Source organism: Macaca fascicularis, chromosome 9 (assembly GCF_037993035.2).
Source record: "Macaca fascicularis isolate 582-1 chromosome 9, T2T-MFA8v1.1".
NCBI lineage: Eukaryota > Metazoa > Chordata > Mammalia > Primates > Cercopithecidae > Macaca > Macaca fascicularis.
Window position 1 is genome coordinate 86,478,746 of NC_088383.1, and position 21,592 is coordinate 86,500,337.

General features: G+C 39.3%; 1 protein-coding gene across 48 annotated transcripts in view; it reads left to right on the forward strand.

Moving 5' to 3' along the window:
• The window catches only part of ANK3 (ankyrin 3), a 701,337-nt gene that overhangs the window by 585,226 nt on the left and 94,519 nt on the right, over positions 1 to 21,592 (forward strand). For 41 of the 48 annotated variants that reach the window (XM_074002067.1, XM_005565791.5, XM_005565789.5 and 38 more), the window contains 2 exons: positions 4,926 to 5,049; positions 9,678 to 9,780. In XM_074002067.1, coding sequence (XP_073858168.1) covers positions 4,926 to 5,049; positions 9,678 to 9,780 — 227 coding nt within the window. Of the gene's footprint in view, positions 1 to 2,993; positions 3,661 to 4,925; positions 5,050 to 9,677; positions 9,781 to 21,592 lie in introns of those variants that run through there. The other 7 variants (XM_074002094.1, XM_074002105.1, XM_074002082.1 and 4 more) reach the window with 2 other exon arrangements.

Sequence of the window (21,592 nt, forward strand, 5' to 3'; positions counted from 1 at the left end):
AGCGTTGTTGGCTGGGCATTTCTCTCTCTCTCTCTCTCTCTCTTTCTCTTTCTCAGACTCTCTCTCTCTCTCTCTCTCTCTCTCTCTCTGGTTCTAAGCAGCCTCTCCATGGGCTACCTTGAGCTTCTTTATAACATTGTGCTATCATCATAGTCAGATTTCTTACACTGGGACTGGCTTCCCCCAAACCACTGTTTCAAGAGACTTGAGGAGTCTGCAAGGTTTCTTTGAACACAAACTCATTCATTCAAAATCACTTTGCCAAGTTTTACTGTTCAAAATTTCAGCCAACCCAGATTCAAGTAGGGGTATTACACAAGGGCATGAATAGAAGGAAACGTAGTTCATTGGAGGTAGGGGTGAGGAGGGCATTTTAAAGACGAGCTACCAAAATCCTCTTTGCCTAAAAATAGTCAAATTCCTCTATAACACAACTGTTACTTCACTGCACCAAATACCTCTAGAAAACATAAACCTACACAACTCCTTTTTAGTGAGTGAAAATATTTGACTCTTGGTAACATTTTTAAGTTAAATATATCTGATATGAAATGCATGTCATCTTTTAATAAAATTACCTTAGTTGGCTTATACACACCTGTTCGAAGCTGCCAGTAGCCAAAATGTGTTTGGATTATATAGTGGATTAGAGAAAGTTAACAAATCACACAATAAAATTCATCTCATCCCTTTCTAATCTTTGGTACAGCAGTGTGTTGTACTATATGATAATGATAGAAAGTTTTGTTTATTGAAAGGAGTGTAAATGAACTTTGTTGTTGTTATTGTTCATTTATTCATTCCATCAACAACTTTTGTGATTACCTAACACAGTGCCTTGCTTATCATAAGTAATGGAGAACAGGGACACTTTAGTGCTGTCGTTGGATTTTGTCTTTACCAGTATAAATAGTAGCAAGTTAAATGCTATTTGAGTTCATGCATTCAGATATTTGGGCACTGGAAAAAGCTGTGCCACAGAATAATAGTAACCGTGCTGATTAAGCCCTTACTCTGTGCATTATTTCATTTGAATCTCCCCAGGAGGCCTGAGGGTAGAGGCAGACTTATTACCCCCAGTTTTATAGAGGCTGGAACTATGACTCAGCGCAGTTAAATGGTATTTCAAAGGTCACCCAATGAATACATGGTATAGCTTGAATTTGAACCTAGAGCACCTACTGTGCAAAACAGCATTAAAAGAATACCATTGTTTTTATTTCTAAATTCTATGTCTTTTAAGAAATGTTCTCACCATTCTAAAATGCTAAGTGGATAATTATTTAATGTTATAAGGCTATTTTATTTTCATTAATCTTTGGCTAAATGTGTTGACAACTCCCACCCCTACCCCAGACTTCTTTTGGTTTCATAGTGACCATTTCTGAAGTCTAAGAAGTGTGGCTAAAGAATAATGGAAACTTACTTTCATTGAAATTTTACTGTATACCAGTCATTTAGCATAATATTTGAAAAGAGTGCTAAGTTGCCATGACATGTAGATTTAAAAGATAAAAATGAAAATAACATATTTATTATCAGTTATGGATTCCAAGATTATTTATGAGAACTTCCAATATACCTGGCCCAGGAAGAATATGGCTCCTAACTTAGAGGATCTCACCAGCCAATAGGAGAGACTAAGCAGATGTGTTTACTGGCAATACATTCTGATGAGGGACACCTAATGGTGAGTAGAGGGTGCGAGGGCTTCTAGAAAGAGTCAAAGATTAGAGAAGTTCATCTGGAAAAAACAATAAAGGTTCCACCAAGAGAATACACCTTAGTAAAGGCTCAAAGTCTAAAGAGTTTAAGGACTTCTAGGGACTGAAAAAATTCTGTATAACAGGAGGGAAGGTGGGTGTGGAAGAATAGCCAAGAAGGAAAAATAGCCAAGAAGTCAGTGGAAGGAACATTGCATCATAGGCCTTGCTCAGAAATTGGAATGAATGACAGTCTTTGAATAAGGCTTTGCTCAGTACTGTAGTTTGGATTCGAAATGCAGACTTAAAAAGCCGATGAACATTCAGACATTTCTCTTTAAACAAGACTTCCCCTTCTATTCTTTACAGTTGGAAATTATTCTCTGCTTGGGAATAGTTTTCAATATGTTCCAGACATTATAAATGACTTCCCTTCTATTTCCATGTATTTACTATGTTGATTACGGTCAGGCTGATCAGAGTAAAGCACCAGGTGTCATAGCATCCTAATATTACATGAATCATGCATTTATCTATTCATTTATGCGTGTATCCAGGGAAAACAGATTTTTTTCCCTACTTTATCAGTTCTACGATAAAGATTCCTGTGTATTTAGGTAACATTCCAAGGGGATAGATGTGCTCTTATAAAGGAGTGCTTCCTTCAGCAAGACAATTTCTAAACCCTTTACTTTCCAGGGGCAGTGGGGAAGCGCAAAAAAAAAAAAAAAAAAAAAAAAAAAAAAAAGCAATTAAAATGGCCTCTCCAGTGTACCCAGATGGAAGATGGGGAAGTCCTGCTAGTTTTTTCCTCTACTGCCAACATAACAGGGTGGAGCAGCTGAGAAGGAAGGCCACTGGTGGAGAGGGAAAGAAACAATGTAACAGCAAAGTGACAGAACTCAGCCCTGCCTCCTATCTGGGGCAACAGAGGCCTCTCCAGTCAACCCCAATTCTCCCTTTACTTTGCACTTCCACCAGGGACCTTTCGAAGGAGCACCAGTAAGTCCCTCCATATTAAATAGTTGAAAGAACTTGGGCCAAAAATAAAGCAGAACACCCATTTGCTTTTTCCAACTTGTCTCACTTCTGTTCCCTTCTTCAAACTCTTGATAAAAAGCAGCGGCAATTAGTGCATTGCAAAGTGCTTCTTGGAGAGTTGTGGGAATCACTGCTGCTTTCCTCAGCCCCAGTTTCACAACCTCAACTCAAGGGCAGGCCCTCCCTCTCTCTTTTTCCCCTCCTTCCACCTGACAGGGACCATAAATAACTGAGGCTCCCAGTGTTCCCAGCTGAGAACAAAGTTGAAAGTTTGCCTGGAGCTCCGTGCCACTCCCCTCCTGGGCCACTGCTTTGTTTTCTTCTAATGTTTTTCCTCTACCTGGGTTGGCTGTTTCTTCATTCATATTTGAGAAGAGTCACCTCCTGATTAAATGTAGCACTTCGCTCTCTCTCCCTACATGAAGGCTGTCTCGGTTACCCGACTAGGCAACGCGCATTGGTATCAAATTACCGAAAGTCTACACCGAGCAGTCCTCATATTTACATACAAATAACTCAGGGGCTTGCATTTATGTCACCATTCTGTCCTGCTAGAGGCTTGCCAGAGGAGTTTTTAATCCAATCAGAAGGAGCTTTAAAAGGATGTCTGCGGAGTGGTCAAAAGGATCTTAATCTCAATTAAGTGGCTTTTTTTTTTAAAGATTTTTTGGGAGGCCTGAAATTTTGAAAATCTTCGAACCCTGAGTGGGGAAAGATGTGTAATTCCTCAATTGCCTATGAGGATATCAAGATGCTGGGAGGAATTCAGCGGTGGTGAAGAGAGTGGATACAAACCAGGCATTGGTTTGCTTGAGCTGGTTTGGAGGTTGATTCTAAATCACTGCTTAAGGAATTCCTGGAAACATCAGGAAAACATTTGATCATCCAAGCCTAGTGGAAATGGCTTTACCGCAGAGTAAGATCTTTGAGTTGTACTTGGTGTGTGCTGTTTTTGTTTGAGATGCAGTGAATGTGCAAATAGCCCAGCCGTAAATAGTTACTTAAAATAATCTCTTGGTACTGGGTAGCAGCAGTAGAAAGTTGATCTGTTTAGTTTTTACATTTGCAAAAACAGTAGTTGACGGTGTATTTTTAGACTTGATTGGTAGTTTAAAAGCTGAGCTCTTGCGGTTTCCTGAGTTTAAATGAATGGAAATTGTAAACAGTACCTAATATAGGAATTGGAAAATATATCTGGGGGAATGAATCACTTACCTTTGAGAAAACACAACATGTACACTTTTGCAATCTCTTGGCCAGCGAAGCTTGTGTCCAGAAAGAGGGTAAGAGTTTGCCTGGGTGGGGAAGGAACTTTTCTGCAGCCTGTGCTACCTTTTGAGAAGGATGGGAAATGTCCCAGAGGGCAAAAGACAATTGAAAAACCTGCCTTGTCACTCTTGGAATGTGGTTTTTCCCTGTGAGGTCATGTTTTGCATACGTAGCTGGTAAAAGTATTTCACATAATTAACTCTTTGTCTTGATAATTAAAGAGCAATTTATATAGTCCTTTCAAAGTGCTAGAGCACCCATATTATCACTGGAGAATACTGCTTTGCTTTCCATGTAGATTTCAAGCATTGGGACAGTTGGGCTGTTGTTAATTTGATAGGTTTAGAAACATTTCAAAATTGACGTGTTCCAAGGCTCTCCAACCGAGCAACTTATGGTTCACATAACTTGCTAGTTTCTTACATAAGCCCCAAACTGAAATCCTGTGTGTGAGAAAACCGGTTGTTTTTTTTTTTAAATGTCTGTTTCCTTCCCACATATAATTTCAAGAACAGTAATGAAGAGGTGGTTCTTATTTTGTAATCCATGTCCATTCAAACAAGCTGCCCTCATCGTGGGTGAGGTGAGGTGAGGAGAACTCTGACATAAAACATCTACCTGTCTAGTCAGCTGAGGCTTACGGGGAAGCAAAGGGATAGGGATAATGTTTTAAGATTTGTACTTAATACCAGGAATTGTTTCCACTACTTAAATTCACTCTTGAAATTGTGTACTAACCTTTACCTGTACCTTTTCCTTCTAAACGGGAGTTACAAAAAATTATCCAGGGGGAAGGGGAAGGTGAATATGAGATAATGGGGGATTTGCTGATAATCAAAGGAGTGATTTTCTCCGCAGCTGACACATTCAAAAGGGAAGCTTTTGATGCAGGCTTGCTCTCTACATCTGCAGGTGAAGATGCAATGACGGGGGACACAGACAAATATCTTGGGCCACAGGACCTTAAGGAACTGGGTGATGATTCCCTGCCTGCAGAGGGTTACATGGGCTTTAGTCTCGGAGCGCGTTCTGCCAGGTACTTCATTGTTGCTGTCTTTCATAGTTAATTTAAAACAACCATGATTTGCCATAAATCAAAATCATGTTCATTTTTCACATTATCCCAAAATGTGTTCTTTGGATGAAGACATGAATTTAGCGAAATGTTCTCGACGCAAATACACATGCTCTGCTGTTTTCTTTTGTGGTTTGTAGTTGTTAATTTCATGTGATTGACCATGTTAATTGTGTGTTCTTTTTTTTCCCACTTTGCAGTCATGCTTCCCGCACAGTAGCAAAAGAGCTCACTGACAAAACTGGGAGAAGCAATCTGAGTCACATATTTCAAAATTAAGTTTTGTTCCATATTGAAAGAAAATATTATTTGCTAATAAGTAAGAAATACATGTGTAGATTGTTCACTATTCTCTCTTTGTTATTGAAATAATAATTCAAGATTAAAAGAGAGCATTTTTGAAAAAAAATTATATTGTTTATTAAAGTTGTCCACCAAGTGTTTGAGTATCTCTTCTAAAACTGTTCCATTATTTTGTTTATAAGGGACATGTTGGAAGTATAACAGTGATTTACCAAAAGTCACAGACAGGAATGGTGACAAATTCAGTTCTTACAACTGAAGTGGAAAACTTCTGTATGGGAAAACCTTGACTCAAACTTTTCTTACACTGTTGAAAGAAACAGAACCTTGTGCAGAATTTGGAGACTTCTTTGCCCTAGTGTGGATTAACAGAGTGTTTGCTGACAGTGAAGTTATTTTAAAGCTAATAATTAAACCTTCTAAGCCAGAGCCCTGAGGACATTTTCCTATAGTTTAAGGATCTGTTGTAAAAAGTTTCATTGTCTAATAGTAAATGGCACTTCCCACAAAGTAAACCCTGGAGTTTATTCTCATTGTAGTTGGTGTGGCCAGTATGGATATTGAATTGATTTTTCTTCTAGTCTTTTTTTAGTAGGAATTTGAAACTCACATAGCTTAGTAGAACTTTTGCCTTATAAATACATTTATAAAAGGCCTTAAAGTCTTATTGTAGCAGGTGTCATTAACAGGAAGAGGAAAAATAACTTTAAAAAAATATGCAATATTTTAGGCGATCAAAGATAGCAACAAGTTAAAATGGAAAATATGTAGAACGTTTAAGGTTCTTGAGATCCTTTAGATCTTGTTTAAATCTTAGAGATTTATAACTTTTGAAATCCAACAACTAGCTTGTCTTCTCTTCTGATAATATATGACACATTTTGTGATCAATCATTTTTATGTAGAAAACTGTAGTAGCTGACCTCCAGTGACATAGGAAACCAGAATATCACACTGTAATTTTTTTCTTAATATAATTCCAAGGCTTTCATACTTCTAATTTTGATTGCACTATTATTTGTTGCTATTATATGTAACTCATTTTTTTTTACTTTGATGACTCATGTTATGCTCAGAGGCAAACATTTTTAAAAACTCTATAAAGCCAATATTTTTAAGCACAATGTTAGAGTATTATCAAGTAAAATATATTCTGAGTGTAACATTTTAAAAGGAATACATTAAATGTGTAACTCATTCAACCATAACATTTTTTTCCTTTTTTCTCTGTCTGATTTTTTGCTTTCTATTCTGTTTTATTTTTTTTTCTAAAATTACTTTAAAATAGTCCCAAGATAAGGTAAGAAGACATGGCACTTTTATAGTGTTTCTCTTCCCTTTCCTGGCTCATGCTCTCATTTTTATTTTCTTTAGCATTGTAATGTGATGTGCTGTGATGTGCTGCGATGTGCTTTCTTTTTTTCTGCTCAGCTTTAGAAAAATCAGTAAAAATTTTGTGATTTTAAGAAAACTAGAAAGTGTGTAATAAATATTACTTACGCAAAATTGATCAAATACTTAAGGAATTTCTTTCCCTTAACAAGTTTTGTATAGTGCATGAAGTAATTAAAGAAATTTCACTGGGTTTGAAAAGTCCTGATGTGAAGGGCTGTTTGTTTGCTGGTTGCTGTTTTATTTGAGTTGTGCTAGGTAAATTAGTATAAATTTAGAATTCTGGGGCATGTTTTTCTAACACTTCCTATATTTAACACTCAGGGTGTACTGATGGCTACAAATAAAATAGTTGGCCTTAGTTAAAAACAATTTAATGCTTTCTAGATCCCCATACAAATAATCTTTAATTTTAGGCTAGAAGTACTTGGAAGTATTCAGGATTCAGAGTGAAACTTGATGGGTTTAATTGACTCCATATGTCTAACTTAAATTGGTCTGGAATGATCAGAAGTAGGAACTTCAGACATTATGTAAAATGAAGACATCTTTAGGCCTTTCTGTTGATAGCTCCCAATTCTGGGCTCTGTTCTGCAGTTGGCACTCACAGAGAAATTAAAAGAAGGAGGAGATGTTTAAAAAGTATCAACAAATTTTAGATAAATTTAAAAATAGAAATTAAAATGAATGGATAATTATTTTTTAAAACTTTTAAGTGTTTGTCCACATAGAAAACTGTTTCATACACCACCAATGTTAACATATCATGCCATGGGGACCGTAATTTGAAGAAATGAATGTCTAATGCAGACAGTGGCCAGCGACTCTCAAATCACACCACTGGAGCAAAATTTAACATTGTTATGAGTACTTAGAAGCTGCACTAATAGTGTAGCCACTAGCCACCTATAGTTACTTAAATTAAAATTAGTTAAATTCAGTTGTTCATTCACACCAGCCACATTTCAAGTGCTCAGTAGCCAGTGTTGTTGGACAGCTCAGATTTAGCACATGCCCTTCATAGGAGAAAGTTCTGTCGGACAGCGTTGAGTTAGAGAACTCCTGCTCTTAGGGAGCTTCTACTGTATTTGAGGGAAGAAACTAGAAACTAGACTAAGAGACTAGAAACAGGAATGGCAGAAAGAAGGGCTTGCAATTGAAACTGGGGAAAAAACAGAGTAATGGGTTCCATGACTGGGCATGGAGGGCCTGACTGTGCAAGTGGCCAGAGTCATGTGGCTTACTAGATAAGTTCCTGTGTGCAGGAATTATGCTTATAATGGTCTTTTAGTAAGTTTTGCTGAATACACTAAATAATGACTCTGTAGAATGATGGTTGTTTGGGGATAAGAGAGGTCCATCTGAGATTCTCATAAAAGTGAAGGCTCCCAATCCTAGAAGAATGTACATACCTATCTGTGTAGACACTTAGAATGAGGCCTTTAATATCAGGATGCACTGTACCTTGATAAAAGGATACCCACTTTCTGGTTTTCTTTAGTATAGCAGGCAGTGGGAAAAAGAAATTGTTTTATGCAAAGAATCATTTATTTACTTCTTATGTATATCATCTTTGTTCATTTCCCCATCAAGCACACAAAAGGCAAGGCCAAAGCCAAAGTCTGACTAGTTCCACTGGTAAAGATACAAGAAGCCACTTTTAGATCCAGATGGTTTTTTAATTATACAGGCAGTGAAAGGAAGAAGTGAAAGGTGCTGGCTTCTCATGATCCTTGTCCCCTACACCTAAAAGGACACCAAAACAAAAGGGGCTGGATGTCTACAATGCTAGTTGTGGGATACCCCATTGCTGAGGAGCCAATACTAGACTTCAGCTAAATGGTTTTATATTCTGCAGCTCTGTTCCAAGGAGAGCAGAATAGGAATCCTCATACATCATTAGAAAGAGGAAGTGATGAAAGCTATCTCATGGCAGCCTCCCAGGTGAGACGGGGAGCTGAGTAGCAGATGGTCTCGTGGAAGCTCCTCACCAACCTCCATCCTCTGAGTTCCTGGAAGATCACAGGGTATTCTGTGAAGGCTCAGATTAGCTTCAATTCTGGTCTTTGCCTGTATGACTTATGTGAATACATGCAAGGTCATGAGAGTGACATGGCAGAACTGTTCTCCCAAGGGCCCTGACTCTATTGGGTTTTAGTTTAGAGGTCACTGTGATGATGGCATATCAGGGCATCAGGGTACCTGCATCTGAGAAGTTCAAGGGCCATATGGAGGATTTACAGAGACTGGAAAGAACAGTCGAAGGAGCAAGAAAGACAACAGTAGAGCAAAGAAAGAATATTTGCAGTGAAGAACAAATAACCATGCAGGGAATATGAATGTTTCCTGAAAGCCAGGAAGATGGCAAAGAGGATCATGCAAAGTGTATTCGTAACACTACTTCCTTCTTGATATTTTCTATGAGTAGCAACAACAAACCAGAGTTCTCAGTAAGTCCCGAAGACTTATAAACAGACCCATTTAAAGTAGACATAATTCTAATCAGTAGCACATGTCAAGTAGACATAGACCAGAAAGAGGAGACATTCTAACATAAGATCTTGTCCTAGAAAAATCTACCAACTGTCTAGAATCATCTGGTTCTTCTCAATTGTCATGTCGGTTCAACTTCATAGTGAAACATCCAAAGTTTTCATGCATTTCATATTCTCAAAATTGGCCTAATTTTAAACAAAATCTAATCATAACATTGTCTACACTGAAGACATTTTCTCAAATATAAGGGATTTTACTTTTCACTATGTCCTTTCAAGAACAACTTTTGTTGATATTTTTAGCCATCTTGCCTGTTCTTAAAGTTGCATGCATTAATTTTTTTTTATTCATCTCATCATCATCTACCACTGTTGAATGGTTAACTGTAAATACAACAGCCTCCGCTCCTTCAGTTCGGATAGGTCTTACACCTTGAACAGAAGCTCCTATGCACGGGACAGCATGATGATTGAAGAACTCCTTGTGCCATCCAAAGAGCAGGTATGCATTCTTTTCAAAATAGCCTTTGACTATTAAACTTACATTTGTATGATTTAAACAAGCTCTTTGTCTTGTGACAAAAAATATATTTCTGTATGTTTGATTTTGCATTTGTAAATCTTCTGGTACTAGCCAGTTTAAAAAAAAAATAAGTTGTACTATAAGCAGAAATATTCCTGTCTTCTGCAGGTGAGGAAGATAGGAATATCAGAGAGGAACTCAGAAAGTCCTAGGAAATGTGTAGTTACCTTTCTCTTCTCTAGGTCAAATCTATTTCAATTTTTTAAAAGGAGAGTTAATAATCATTAGTAGCTGAAGTTGCTGGTATTAACCTCATAAATGTTTTGTTTTTTGGAGACAGAGTCTCTGTCACCCAGGCTGGAGTGCAGTGCCGTGATCTCAGCTCACCGCAGTCTCTGCCTCCTGGGTTCACGTGATTCTCATGCCTCAGCCTCCTAAGTAGCTGGGACTACAGGCCCACCACCACAACCAGCTAAGTTTTGTATTTTTAGTAGAGACGGGATTTCACCATGTTGGCCAGGCTGGTCTAGAACTCCTGACTTTAAGTGATACACCTGCCTCGGCCTCCAAAATTGCTGGGATTACAGGTGTGAACCACTACACCCAGCCTGAATTTTGCTAAACAAACTGTGTATCTATGTTGGAATTTGTTAGAATTGTTTTTAATAAGTAAAGATGAGACTGGTCATTTTTTGTTCCCTTAGCTTCAAAGTTGCCTTTGATGGGTGTCTAAAGATGTGATAGTATTTTGCTTTCTACCAGAATCTCTGCTATATGCATTTGGTGTTTGTGTAATTTTTTTCTTCCAATAATTGTGGTTGAATTGATAGTGGGTTACTCTAAGAAGTTCCAGTAGCACAGCTTTCCTGCATGTGGGCTCAGGATGGTCCTGGAATAATTAATACACAGATAATACCTGGCTTTAAGTATGCACAGTAGTGATTTAATGATAGATGAAACTGGACAATAAAACATTTAAAGATGACGTATAATATTTAAACAATGTAAATGGTGAAATCATGCTGGGCTTTTTGACTCACTGCACAATGAAGGTGAATTGGATCAGATGAATAAGTGATAGTCACTTATCATAGCCAAGGTAGAGGTTAAGCAGTAGGTAGACTTTTGGGACTCCCACATGTCTGCAGATGCTGATGTCTAGACATACACATGTGTGTTGTACTTCATAGGGACCTACAATAAATATTTTATTACTTTTTACTCTCTAGAACATTCTTAACAAGCAGGCCTTACAGAGGTGAATACAGTGGTTATTCAGTATTTGGTCAGACAAAAAAAAACTCTTTTAAAAATGATTATAGGCTGGGCATGGTGAGTCACGCCTGTAATCCCTGCACTTTGGAAGGCCGAGGTGGGCAGATCACTTAAGGTCAGGAGTTCATAACCAGCCTGGCCAATGTGGTGAAACCCCGTCTCTACTAAAAATACAAAAATTAGCCAAGTGTGGTGGCGGGCACCTGTAATCTCAGCTACTCGGGAGGCTGAGGCAGGAGAATTGTTTGAACCTGGGAGGCAGAGGTTGCAGTGAGCCAAGATCACACCACTGCACTCCAACCTGGGCAACAGAGCGAGACTCTGTCTCAAAAAAAAAAAAAAAAAAAAATTACAGGTGCATGTATTAGTCTGTTCTCACACTGCTAATAAAGACATACTAGAGACCAGGTAATTTATAAAAGAAAGAGGTTTCACTGACTCACAGTTTCTCCTGGCTGGGGAGGCCTCACAATCATAGTGGAAGAGCAAGGGACATCTTACATGGTGGCAGACAAGAAGATAACTTGTGCAGGGTAACTCCCCCTTATAAAAACATCAGATCTTGTGAGACTTATTCAGTATCATGAGAACAGCACAGGAAAGACCTGCCCCTGTGATTCAGTTACCTCCCACCAGCTCCCTCCCACAACAGGTGAGGATCGTGGGAGCTACAATTCAAGATGAGATTTGGGTGGGGACACAGACAAACCATTTCAGTGCAATAGCATGTCATGGGTTTTAAGTGGGTATTAGTACCAGAGAAAGCACTTGTCTCAAATAATGAAACTAAGCTCTTGGGTGTTGCCAGGAATTGGTTGACATTTTCTGCTTGGTTGGCCGTGGTCATTATCTTAGTCTATAATCCTGCTCTTTTCATATTCCCAATTGAAATGAGATGGCAGTGGAGATATCATTGATAACACTTATAAGTATAAAAATGCCTGTTACTCTCTACACTCTAAGGAAACCCCACAAAACTTACAAAATCACAGGTGAAAGGAGACTCCCCAGGTATCAATGACACTTTGCTCATGTAGAAAGCGTGTGCCAGGGAATGTCTGATCAAACCTAATTGTGGCTTATATTTCTGCATATTAACTTGCCACGGGTTAAGGGTATGAAATTGGAACCACCACCACCATCACCATGACCTTACCATCATCACTGTCACTTCCACCACCGCTACCACCACCACTATTACCACCATAGTTAGAGTTACTCTACCACCCAACTTCTGCAGATCAGTGTTGAAGTAAAATGCAAGTGTTTGTGGTGCTACAAAATGGCTTCTGAGGGTTCTCACACCATTGCCTATTAACTATTACCAAGACTTACTTACTGAGGTAGACTGGAGGGGCAGCATTTACTCAGAACTAAGGATTCGTGAACAGAAGTAGAAGACAAAGAGAAATTTTGAGATGAAACTGATGCTCTTGTAGTCAGTTGTTGCTTCCAACTCAGAAATACTTCTGTGGACATCGTGAACACGTCTATAGACCTATCAGAGGAAAGGAGAGCATAAGACATCTGAAAATCTTTCAAAATAAACTTTAAGTTGATAATGTAGAAACAGGAAGTTGCTCTCTTTAATGAGCACAGAATACCCGCATAGGCATTCCCTGTGGAACCAGCATGTTTAATGAGCATATAACACTACTCAGAGCCATGCAAATCCAGGATAAATTGGCAGATTTTGGAGGGGGAAATGAAAGTCGTATAGACATTTTAGGGATTGTTAAAGGCATTTGAAAATGTCTTGGAGATACCTGTGTATGTAGGAAATCATTGATAATTTTCTTAGCAGTGATAATTTTAGCATTGGTAATTTTCTTAGCTCATCACTGCTACTTACTGAACCTACTCAGAATATTGGGGTATGCATGCTGAAGTTTTCCAGAATTAAGCAATCATTAATTCAACTATTTATTTCCAAATAGTTCAGCCAAAAAAAAGCACATGTGGATATAGCAATGTTAATTGTTGAATCTAGGTGGAAGGTACATGGGTATTTTTTATACAGTTTTTCAACTTTTTTATTTGTGTGAACAATTTCAAAATAGTAACTTGGAGGAAGGAGGAAAAATCCTGAAAGAGGTGCATTAACTTTTGAAGTCTCTAGTTTCGAGACTAAAAAAGTTAATGAACCTCTATTATTATAGATAAATAAAATTATAGCTGTAGAGGAGGAGGAAACGGCTAATTCCTCAAAGAAGAAGCTGGCAGACAGAAGTGTCTAGATACACTATGCAAGACTAATGGGAAACATTTACTTCAGAAGTGCATTTAAACACTTGAGGATTAAATGACAAAAAATTATTAGTTTCTGTTTTTCATTTCTCTAATTTTATATTTATAATATTCAAAATATAGCTCTTCCACAGTAATAATTTTGTTGGAAAGCATGAAACAAGTTTTCAGTATTTAGAATTCCCAAATCAATGACATATAACTTGTTGTCAGATTTAAAAACTACACTGTCATTGCCCAGTTAAAGTTGCCTTGACAAGTAAAGGTGAAAAATGAGTAAAAATGAACTCTCCTACACTTCTCTTTTTCAATGAGTAGATCTCACTCTTACAAAGTACAATTGCCTCTTTATTAGCCTGCTGATTAATCAGTTTGCATATTAACCACGGTTAAAGTGCAGTTGAGACCCAGGGTGATTAGTGTAGGCCTGCCACCTCTCCTTCTGTGGACCTGTGCTGGCTGAAGGCACCTGTGGAGGCCAGAGCTGGGGGAGGGGAGTGGGAGAGGTGGAGCCATCCCCACCCCCTGTTGAGCCTGAGTATTGATTAGTCCATAACCCGCTTAATTCCTTCCTGGATAGTCAAGAGTAGACTCTTTTGTTACAGGTTATCGTGAACTTCCTATTCTTTTACCTTCCCTTTACTTCAGAAGTGCATTTAAACATTTTCTATTAGAATTAAGTGACAAAAAATCATTAGTTAATGTCTTTCATTCCTCTAACTCTGTATTCATAAATTTCAAAATGTAGCCTTTCCACAGCAATAATTTCAGAAAACATGAAAGAAGTCTGTTAGCCAAAAATCACCTGAAGATATGTTATGGAAAATGTATATGTAAATGAAATCATGTCTTGGATTTGTCAAAAGATCTTTCTATTTAAAGCAATGACTCAATCTGGACCACTTATGAGCATCTCTTGGAGAACTTTGGTGTATGGGGATATGTGTGTGTGGCGGGGGGGAGGTGTGTGTGACAGAGTCTCGTTCTATCACTCAGGTTGGAGTGCAGTGGCGTGATCTCAGCTCACTGCAACCTCCGCCTCCTGGGTTCAAGTGATTCTTGTGCCTCAGCCTCCCTATTTGCTGGAATTACATGCGTGTGCCACCACGCCCGGCTAATTTTTGTATTTTTTAGTAGAGACGGAATTTTGCCATGTTGCCCAGGCTCGTCTCCAACTCTTGACCCCAAGTGATCCGCCCACCTTGTCCTTCCAAAGTGCTGGGATTACAGGTGTGAGCCACCATGCCCTGCCACCTGGAGAACTTTTAAAAAGACAGTTGCTTAGTTCCTGATTTCCTTGGCCTGTGTAGAGCCTGGGCATGCAATTCTAAATGCACCCAAGATTGAAAGCCACTGATTCATAGTCAGTGTTCTTCAGTGGGGGTGCACACTGGAATTACCTGTGACTCTTTTAAAAGCAAGCTGCCTGCAGAATCAGAATTTCCATGTCTGGGTTGTACCATTAGTTAGTAACTACCGATTTAAGGCAACTCTCACTGGAAGCTTGGTGTATATTGGTCAGTCAACATCTAATGTATTTGTTTTATAAGCTCAGATTTGTGTGTGTCAGATTGAGAGCAACACCTGTGCTTGGAAACATTCCTCTCCAAACAGGAGTTAATAAATAAAGAAAAGGGATGAGTCTAAACTGAAGCCTGATTGTCTGGGATGATTGTAATAGCATGGTGCTTTCATTTCTTCTGATGTAATTATTGAAAGCAACTGTCTGGTACAGCTTAATGTACTTAAGACACATTACTGTGTGTGATCCACATCAGACAGTGTTCATTACATAAATGGAATGCTATTCACTAGATGCCTTCAGTGTCAGGAGATATAATGGTGGTAACACTTATGGTGGTGGTGAAAACAGCTAATTTTGAGCTCCTATTATGTGCCTGTAACTATTCTAAGTGATTTAGCAGTATTAAGTTGTTTACAGTTCACAATATCCCTATGAAATAATTTGTTAACACCATTAAAATGATGAAGAGGCCGGGCACGGTGGCTCACACCTGTAATCCCAGCACTTTGGGAGGCCAAGGTGGGTGGATCATTTGAGGTCAGGAGTTTGAGACCAGCCTGGCCAACATGGTGAAACCCTGTCTCTACTAAATATACAAAATTTAGCTGAATGGTAGTGGTGCATGCCTGTAATCCCAGCTACTCGGGAGGCTGAGGTAGGAGAACCTCTTGAGCCTGGGAGGCAGAGGTTGCAGTGAGTCAAGATTGCGCCGCTGCACTCCAGTCTGGGCAAGATAGTGAGACCCTATCTCAAAAAAAGAAAAGAAAATGAAGAAACTGAGGCACAGACAGCTTGAGTAACTCACCCCCGGGGACACAACTTGTAAGTGGCAGAGTCACTGGCCATCTGGCTCCAGATTGCCTCATTTTATCTTGAACACTCTGCATCTGCATTGCTCAGTGCAAGAAAAAGGCCTGTAAGGAGTCCAGGTATTTTATAGTCTGTCCTCCGGGATCTTGTACTTGCTAGTATTCTTGATCGGGCCACAGAACCCCATCGTGATCTATTTTTTAGCATGAAAGATTATATTTAGACAGTGTTCTTCATTACATTTATTTCTAATCCTAATAAAGTCTTTTATTTATTCAATGTGCTTTAAAAAGAACTGATATAACGTATTCAGTAACAATTATAAAAAGTATGAAGAACTGGCCGGGCGTGGTGGCTCATGGCTGTAATTCAAGGACTTTGGGAGGCCAAGGTGGGCAGATCACACGGTCAGGAGATCGAGACCATCCTGGCTAACATGGTGAAACCCTGTCTCTACTAAAACTACAAAAAATTAACTGGGCGTCGTGGCACGCGCCTGTAATCCCAGCTACTTGGGAAGCCAAGGCAGCAGAACCGCTTGAACCCAGTAGGTGGAGGTTGCAGTGAGACGAGATCGCACCACTGCACTCCAGCCTGGGAGACCAAACGAGACTCTGTCTCAAAAAAAAAAGAACTAAAAATTATGGCATGGAAGGCATCATTACAGGAATGGAAATATATGACCTTCAGACAGATAAAAGGTAGAAGGCATGACATCAGTTTACAAATAGCAGGCTGGCCGGGCGCGGTGGCTCAAGCCTGTAATCCCAGCACTTTGGGAGGCCAAGACGGGCGGATCACGAGGTCAGGAGATCGAGACCATCCTGGCTAACACGGTGAAACCCCGTCTCTACTAAAAAATACAAAAAACTAGCCGGGCGAGGTGGCGGGCGCCTGTAGTCCCAGCTACTCGGGAGGCTGAGGCAGGAGAATGGTGTGAACTCGGGAGGCGGAGCTTGCAGTGAGCTAAGATCCAGCCACAGCACTTGCAGCCTGGGCGACAGAGCGAGACTCTGTCTCAAAAACAAACAAACAAACAAACAAAAAACAAATAGCAGGCTAACCAATTAATTTATCTTCCTTTAAATGACCCTAGAATTAGTTCTAAGACGGAAAGGTATGTGTATACTGTAGGCAGAAGCATTTAGTTCAGTATGACTTTCTATAGAGTCGTTCAAAGACGGGAGAAGAGCAGAAGTCACCGATGTCGGTTGGTTTTCCCTGAGTACACCCATTTGGCTTTCCGCATATACCCATTTCCATGGCAGTGCCTGGATCTGGTGGCCAAATCCCTAACGCCTACCCATTTCTCAGCTAATGTTGTTTAGACAGGGCATAAGTCCCTCCTGTTCTGCAACACCGATACCCAAATCAGGCCGTTCAGAGCGTTCGTATCTCCTGGATTACAGCAGTTACTTTAGGATGAAAAGTGAAATCTGAGCCCAGTGAGACTCAAATTTGAGACTTTATCTAACCTTTTGGGAAAGAAAAACTCCACTGGGGTTCCTAAGCTATAAAGATGACATAAGCCCAAAGCTGCTGGGAGTAGAATGTGAAGACAAATGATTCCTACCATCATTTGAGCTGGATTCAACCAAGCTTGAAGTTAGCACCATTCAGATTTTCTTGCCATATAAACCAGCAATTTAATTTCAATCTCCCCCATCCCTGGAAAGGGAGTATCTTAAACCAGTTCAGTTTGGCTTTCTGTCATTACTAATGTGCTTGCTGTTGGTGGTAATGAAACCTAGTAGGAGCAACCACATATCAATGGAAACATAAAAAGTCTAGCATCTTAAAGTGCCGTTCAACCTTGAGATTCTATTATTTTATGCTTTCTCTCTAAAATTAAATAAATCTAGTGTTAACAAAAGAAAAAGAAAATGAACTATGATTTAAGAGAATGCTATAAACTTGGGAATTTCTTTTTACTTTTCTTTTTCTTTTCTTTTTTTTTTTTTTTTTGAGATAGAGTCTCACTCTGTCACCCAGGCTGAAGCGCAGTGGTGTGATCTCAGCTCACTGCAAACTCCGCCTCCCAGATTCAAGCAATTTTCATGCCTCAGCCTCCCCAGTAGCTGGGATTACAAGCACGCACCACCACACCTTGCTAATTTTTTTGTATTTTTAGTAGAGACGGAGTTTTACCATGTTGACCAGGCTGGTCTCAAACTTCTGGCCTCATGTGATCCGCCCACCTCTGCCTCCCAAAATGCTGAGATTACAGACATGAGCCACCACTCCTGGATAAACTTGGGTATTTCTAAACAAAAATTTTAGAAAGGAGCCCCTTGCCAATTGATCACTCTAAATTGAACACCTTCCATTTCCTTACAGTTCTGTTGACTTCAGGACAGTGTATCTATGAGAAGAGAGGAATAGGACAGCTGTTTGGCCCTGTGCTCTCTCTGAGTAGATTTCTTTCTTTTGAAGACTTCCTTTTCAGACCAGATTTGCCTACATGGTTTGTTCCTGAGGGGACTAGTGGCAGGCCTTCAATAGTGACCGGTGTAGAAGGCTTAACTAGACTGTGATGTCAACAGTTGCACTGGCTGTTTGAATGCTGACTGTGGAGAACATTCTGTAAGTGATATTGGAGGCCTCATTATAGCCATCGTGTACAGGAAGGCTGCTGTCACATCTTCTACCCCATAACTCTTTGCATTTATCTCACAGCCAAGGATCCTGATTCCTTTGGATTGAACTTGGTCTTTTTTGAGGCTAAGGATGATTTCATATACATTTAGTCATATAATGTGTAATGTACAATTTGATATGTTAGCAAGTAGTGTGAAAATTGGAGAGTTCTTCAGAAGAAACTACCTGCTTGTATTTTCAAGATCTAGGCATTTTCAATTATCTCAGTAATACGAAGGGAGAAGAATACCTAACCCAAAAGGCTGCCTATGCTAACAGTCAGATTTTCCTCCTCTACCTCTCAACCCTATTCCACCCACACTCCCACCCCCATCTCCCACACCCATTGGCATATTAACCTTGCTATTTCTTTCATGTAAGCTAATTTCTAAGGGGGGGTGCTCAGAAATGTGCATGGTGGCAGAAGGTAGCCAGCCTCAGATTAAAGATTTGCTAGAGATAGTCCCCCTAGAAGATAAGCACATTTGACTGGTGACATTTAATATGCTGCTTTCTCTCTTCAAAGTGCTTTGCCAGCATTACTCAGGTGATCCATTCAACACTTCTCAAAGATTGGTCAGCAAGATTACAGATTTTTTTTTTTTTAAGGCAGAGAGGTTGGTATTGTGACTTCCTTAAGGTAGTGCAGTTAGTTTTGATGTCTCAAACTGGGTGTTGACACACTCAGCTTCCACCCTGACCTTGATTCACTTTCTCTGTTCAAGTTCATAACCAGATTGTCTTGAAATCAATCCACTTTGAAAATTTAACATAGTTTCTTTATGTGCTATTCTCAAATAAAATAAGTCTTAAGAGTAATAAGAGTTGACTTCAAGAAAATAAATACTGTAAGGGAAAAAAGACCTGCTTTTTCTATTATAGTAGGCCTTTAATTTTTATTTTATTTTACTACTTGTGTCAGGTTTCCTTTTATGGAATCCATTTTGTAAAAGTGTTTCCATGTAGTTGTGCTGGATGTTTAAACCTGCTACTATCGATTTGGGTAGGAGTTTGCCTTTTCACTCAATATCCACTGCACATCACAATAATTATACTTAATACGGTACCTGCCACAATATTTTGTTAAATGCATCATCTCATTTCATGCTTTTGGCTACCTAATGGAATGGGTATTATGATTACCACTTTACAGACAAGGAGGCTAGGACTGTGAGGAGTGTTTAGCTTGTCCAGTTAAATAGCTTGTCCACAGCTATTAGGCAGTAGAGCTGAGAACGGACTGTAAATCTGATGGGTGCTTAAATCCATTCTCCTCCCGGCCGCTAGGCAATAGTGCCACTCTAATAAGCGAAGCATAGCAGATCTGAGTAAAGCGGATTAGCCATGAGAAGAATTGATGCGTAGACAAGTATTTTGCAAAGCAAAAACACTACTATTATTTTTGTTAATCCAGCAGGCAGCTCTGACTTCTCCCTGTGGTGTGAAAAGGATATGCTATCCTAAATATCTACATAGAAGGATGCAACATTACATAGACTTTGACGTATGTTTTCTTTTATCTCCATATCAACCATCCCCAATTTGAAAATGCAGAAATGAAGACTGAGAAAAGTTGAGAAATATAAGAAATAAATGATCTTCAATTATTAAAAATCTAGAGGTAGGCTGGGCACAGTGGCTCACGCCTGTAATCCCAGCACTTTGGGGAGGCTGAGGCAGGAGAATCACTTGAACCCAGAAGGCAGAGGTTGCAGTGAGCCAAGATAGATCGCGCCACTGCCCTTGAGCCTAGGCGACAGAGTGAGACTCTGCCTCAAAAAATAAAATAAATAAGTAAATATCTAGGGTATGAGATTAGCATCATCTATGTTTTTGTTTGCATGGTAATTTAGAATTTTCAAGTCATTTTCACATTACTTGGGCCATTACCTTCTCACAGTGAATCAGGGCAATTAATATTTTCTACCTGTCACCCTAATGCAGAAATGGAGGTTTAGTGAGTTTTCTGACTTGCCATTCACTGGGCTATGGAGTGACAGAGCCTGATTCAAACCCAAGTCATCTTATTGTTTGTGTGGGGAACTGACACTCTCATGGGTTCCCCTGCCTTGGCCCTGTCCAAGTTGTGGCCGAGAGTGAAGTTATCCCCGATAGCCCTTTACTTTCTGTGGCTCCCAGTCTGATTGTATCATCCAACTGTTGCTAAACTAAATTGTATTTACAGTCTTCCAGAATTGTTGCACTGAGTGTTGCATGTGACCTGTTACTGGGAGATTTGCTGGTTGCTGTTAACATTAGCCTGTCAAGGCCACCAGTTAATATGCAAGACCACCTTCCCCCATAGGTGGTAGAGCTGTTAAGATAAGGAAACTCGCAGAGTTAGTTCTGGTCCTTAACTCATGTCATCTAACACTGGAGGTTGACAGTCAGCAACCTAAAGAATTACTACTATTGGAGTTAATTGGATTTCCTTTTTTGTCTGTCTCTTGCAAACACTTTCTTGACCCTGCCTCTTTTCTTCCTTGCCTAGACAATTATTTCCAGACCTGGGCATTTGGGTGTGTCCTTGTTTGTAAGGCCAGTATGTACTTGTTCTCCTCTTTCCTCTGATGAATAGGACTAGTGAGAAACTATTTTTGGAAAGTATTAAGCTCTTGGAGACAGTGATATCATCATTAGTCAGGCTTTGGACTCTATTAAATAATGTGCATTTTCACTTTAATAATCCTTGACATCACTTCCAAAATGAAAAGTGATATGCTTATTCATATTATCTTTGGCATGGGAATAAAAATTATTAAAAATTCAATTGAATTTTTCTTTAACATAGTATTCTGCTAAAGCCACCCAGTGCTAGGTGTTAACTTTGTATGGCCTGGTTTTTGAAGTCTCTCTAAACCTCAGTTTCCTCATCTGTCAAATGGCTCCATTACTGCCAGGGCTAATAGGTTCTGACAACTCAAGCAAAAAAATGAATGTATAGGGCTAGGTCAGTCCTTGGCCGTTGAACTAATGCACAGTAAGTTGTGGTATTGCTGTTAACAAAGGAATGTAGATATTTTGAGTCAATAAATAAGACCTAGGCATTGATAAGATGCATTCTTAAATGGCTTCCATTGGTGTGATAAAAGCATCCTGTGTATATTACTACAATGCCCCAGTGCTGGGACTGGAATATTTTTATTTTTGCTGTTTTCCCCCATAAATGATCAGATTGTAACAAATGAGCTAATTAATATAAGTGAAAGTCCTTTGAAAAGTATGGAAGGCTTTACACATATAAGGAGACGTTATTATAATTCCATGCCAACACCAGCACTGCATTAGTGCCAGACT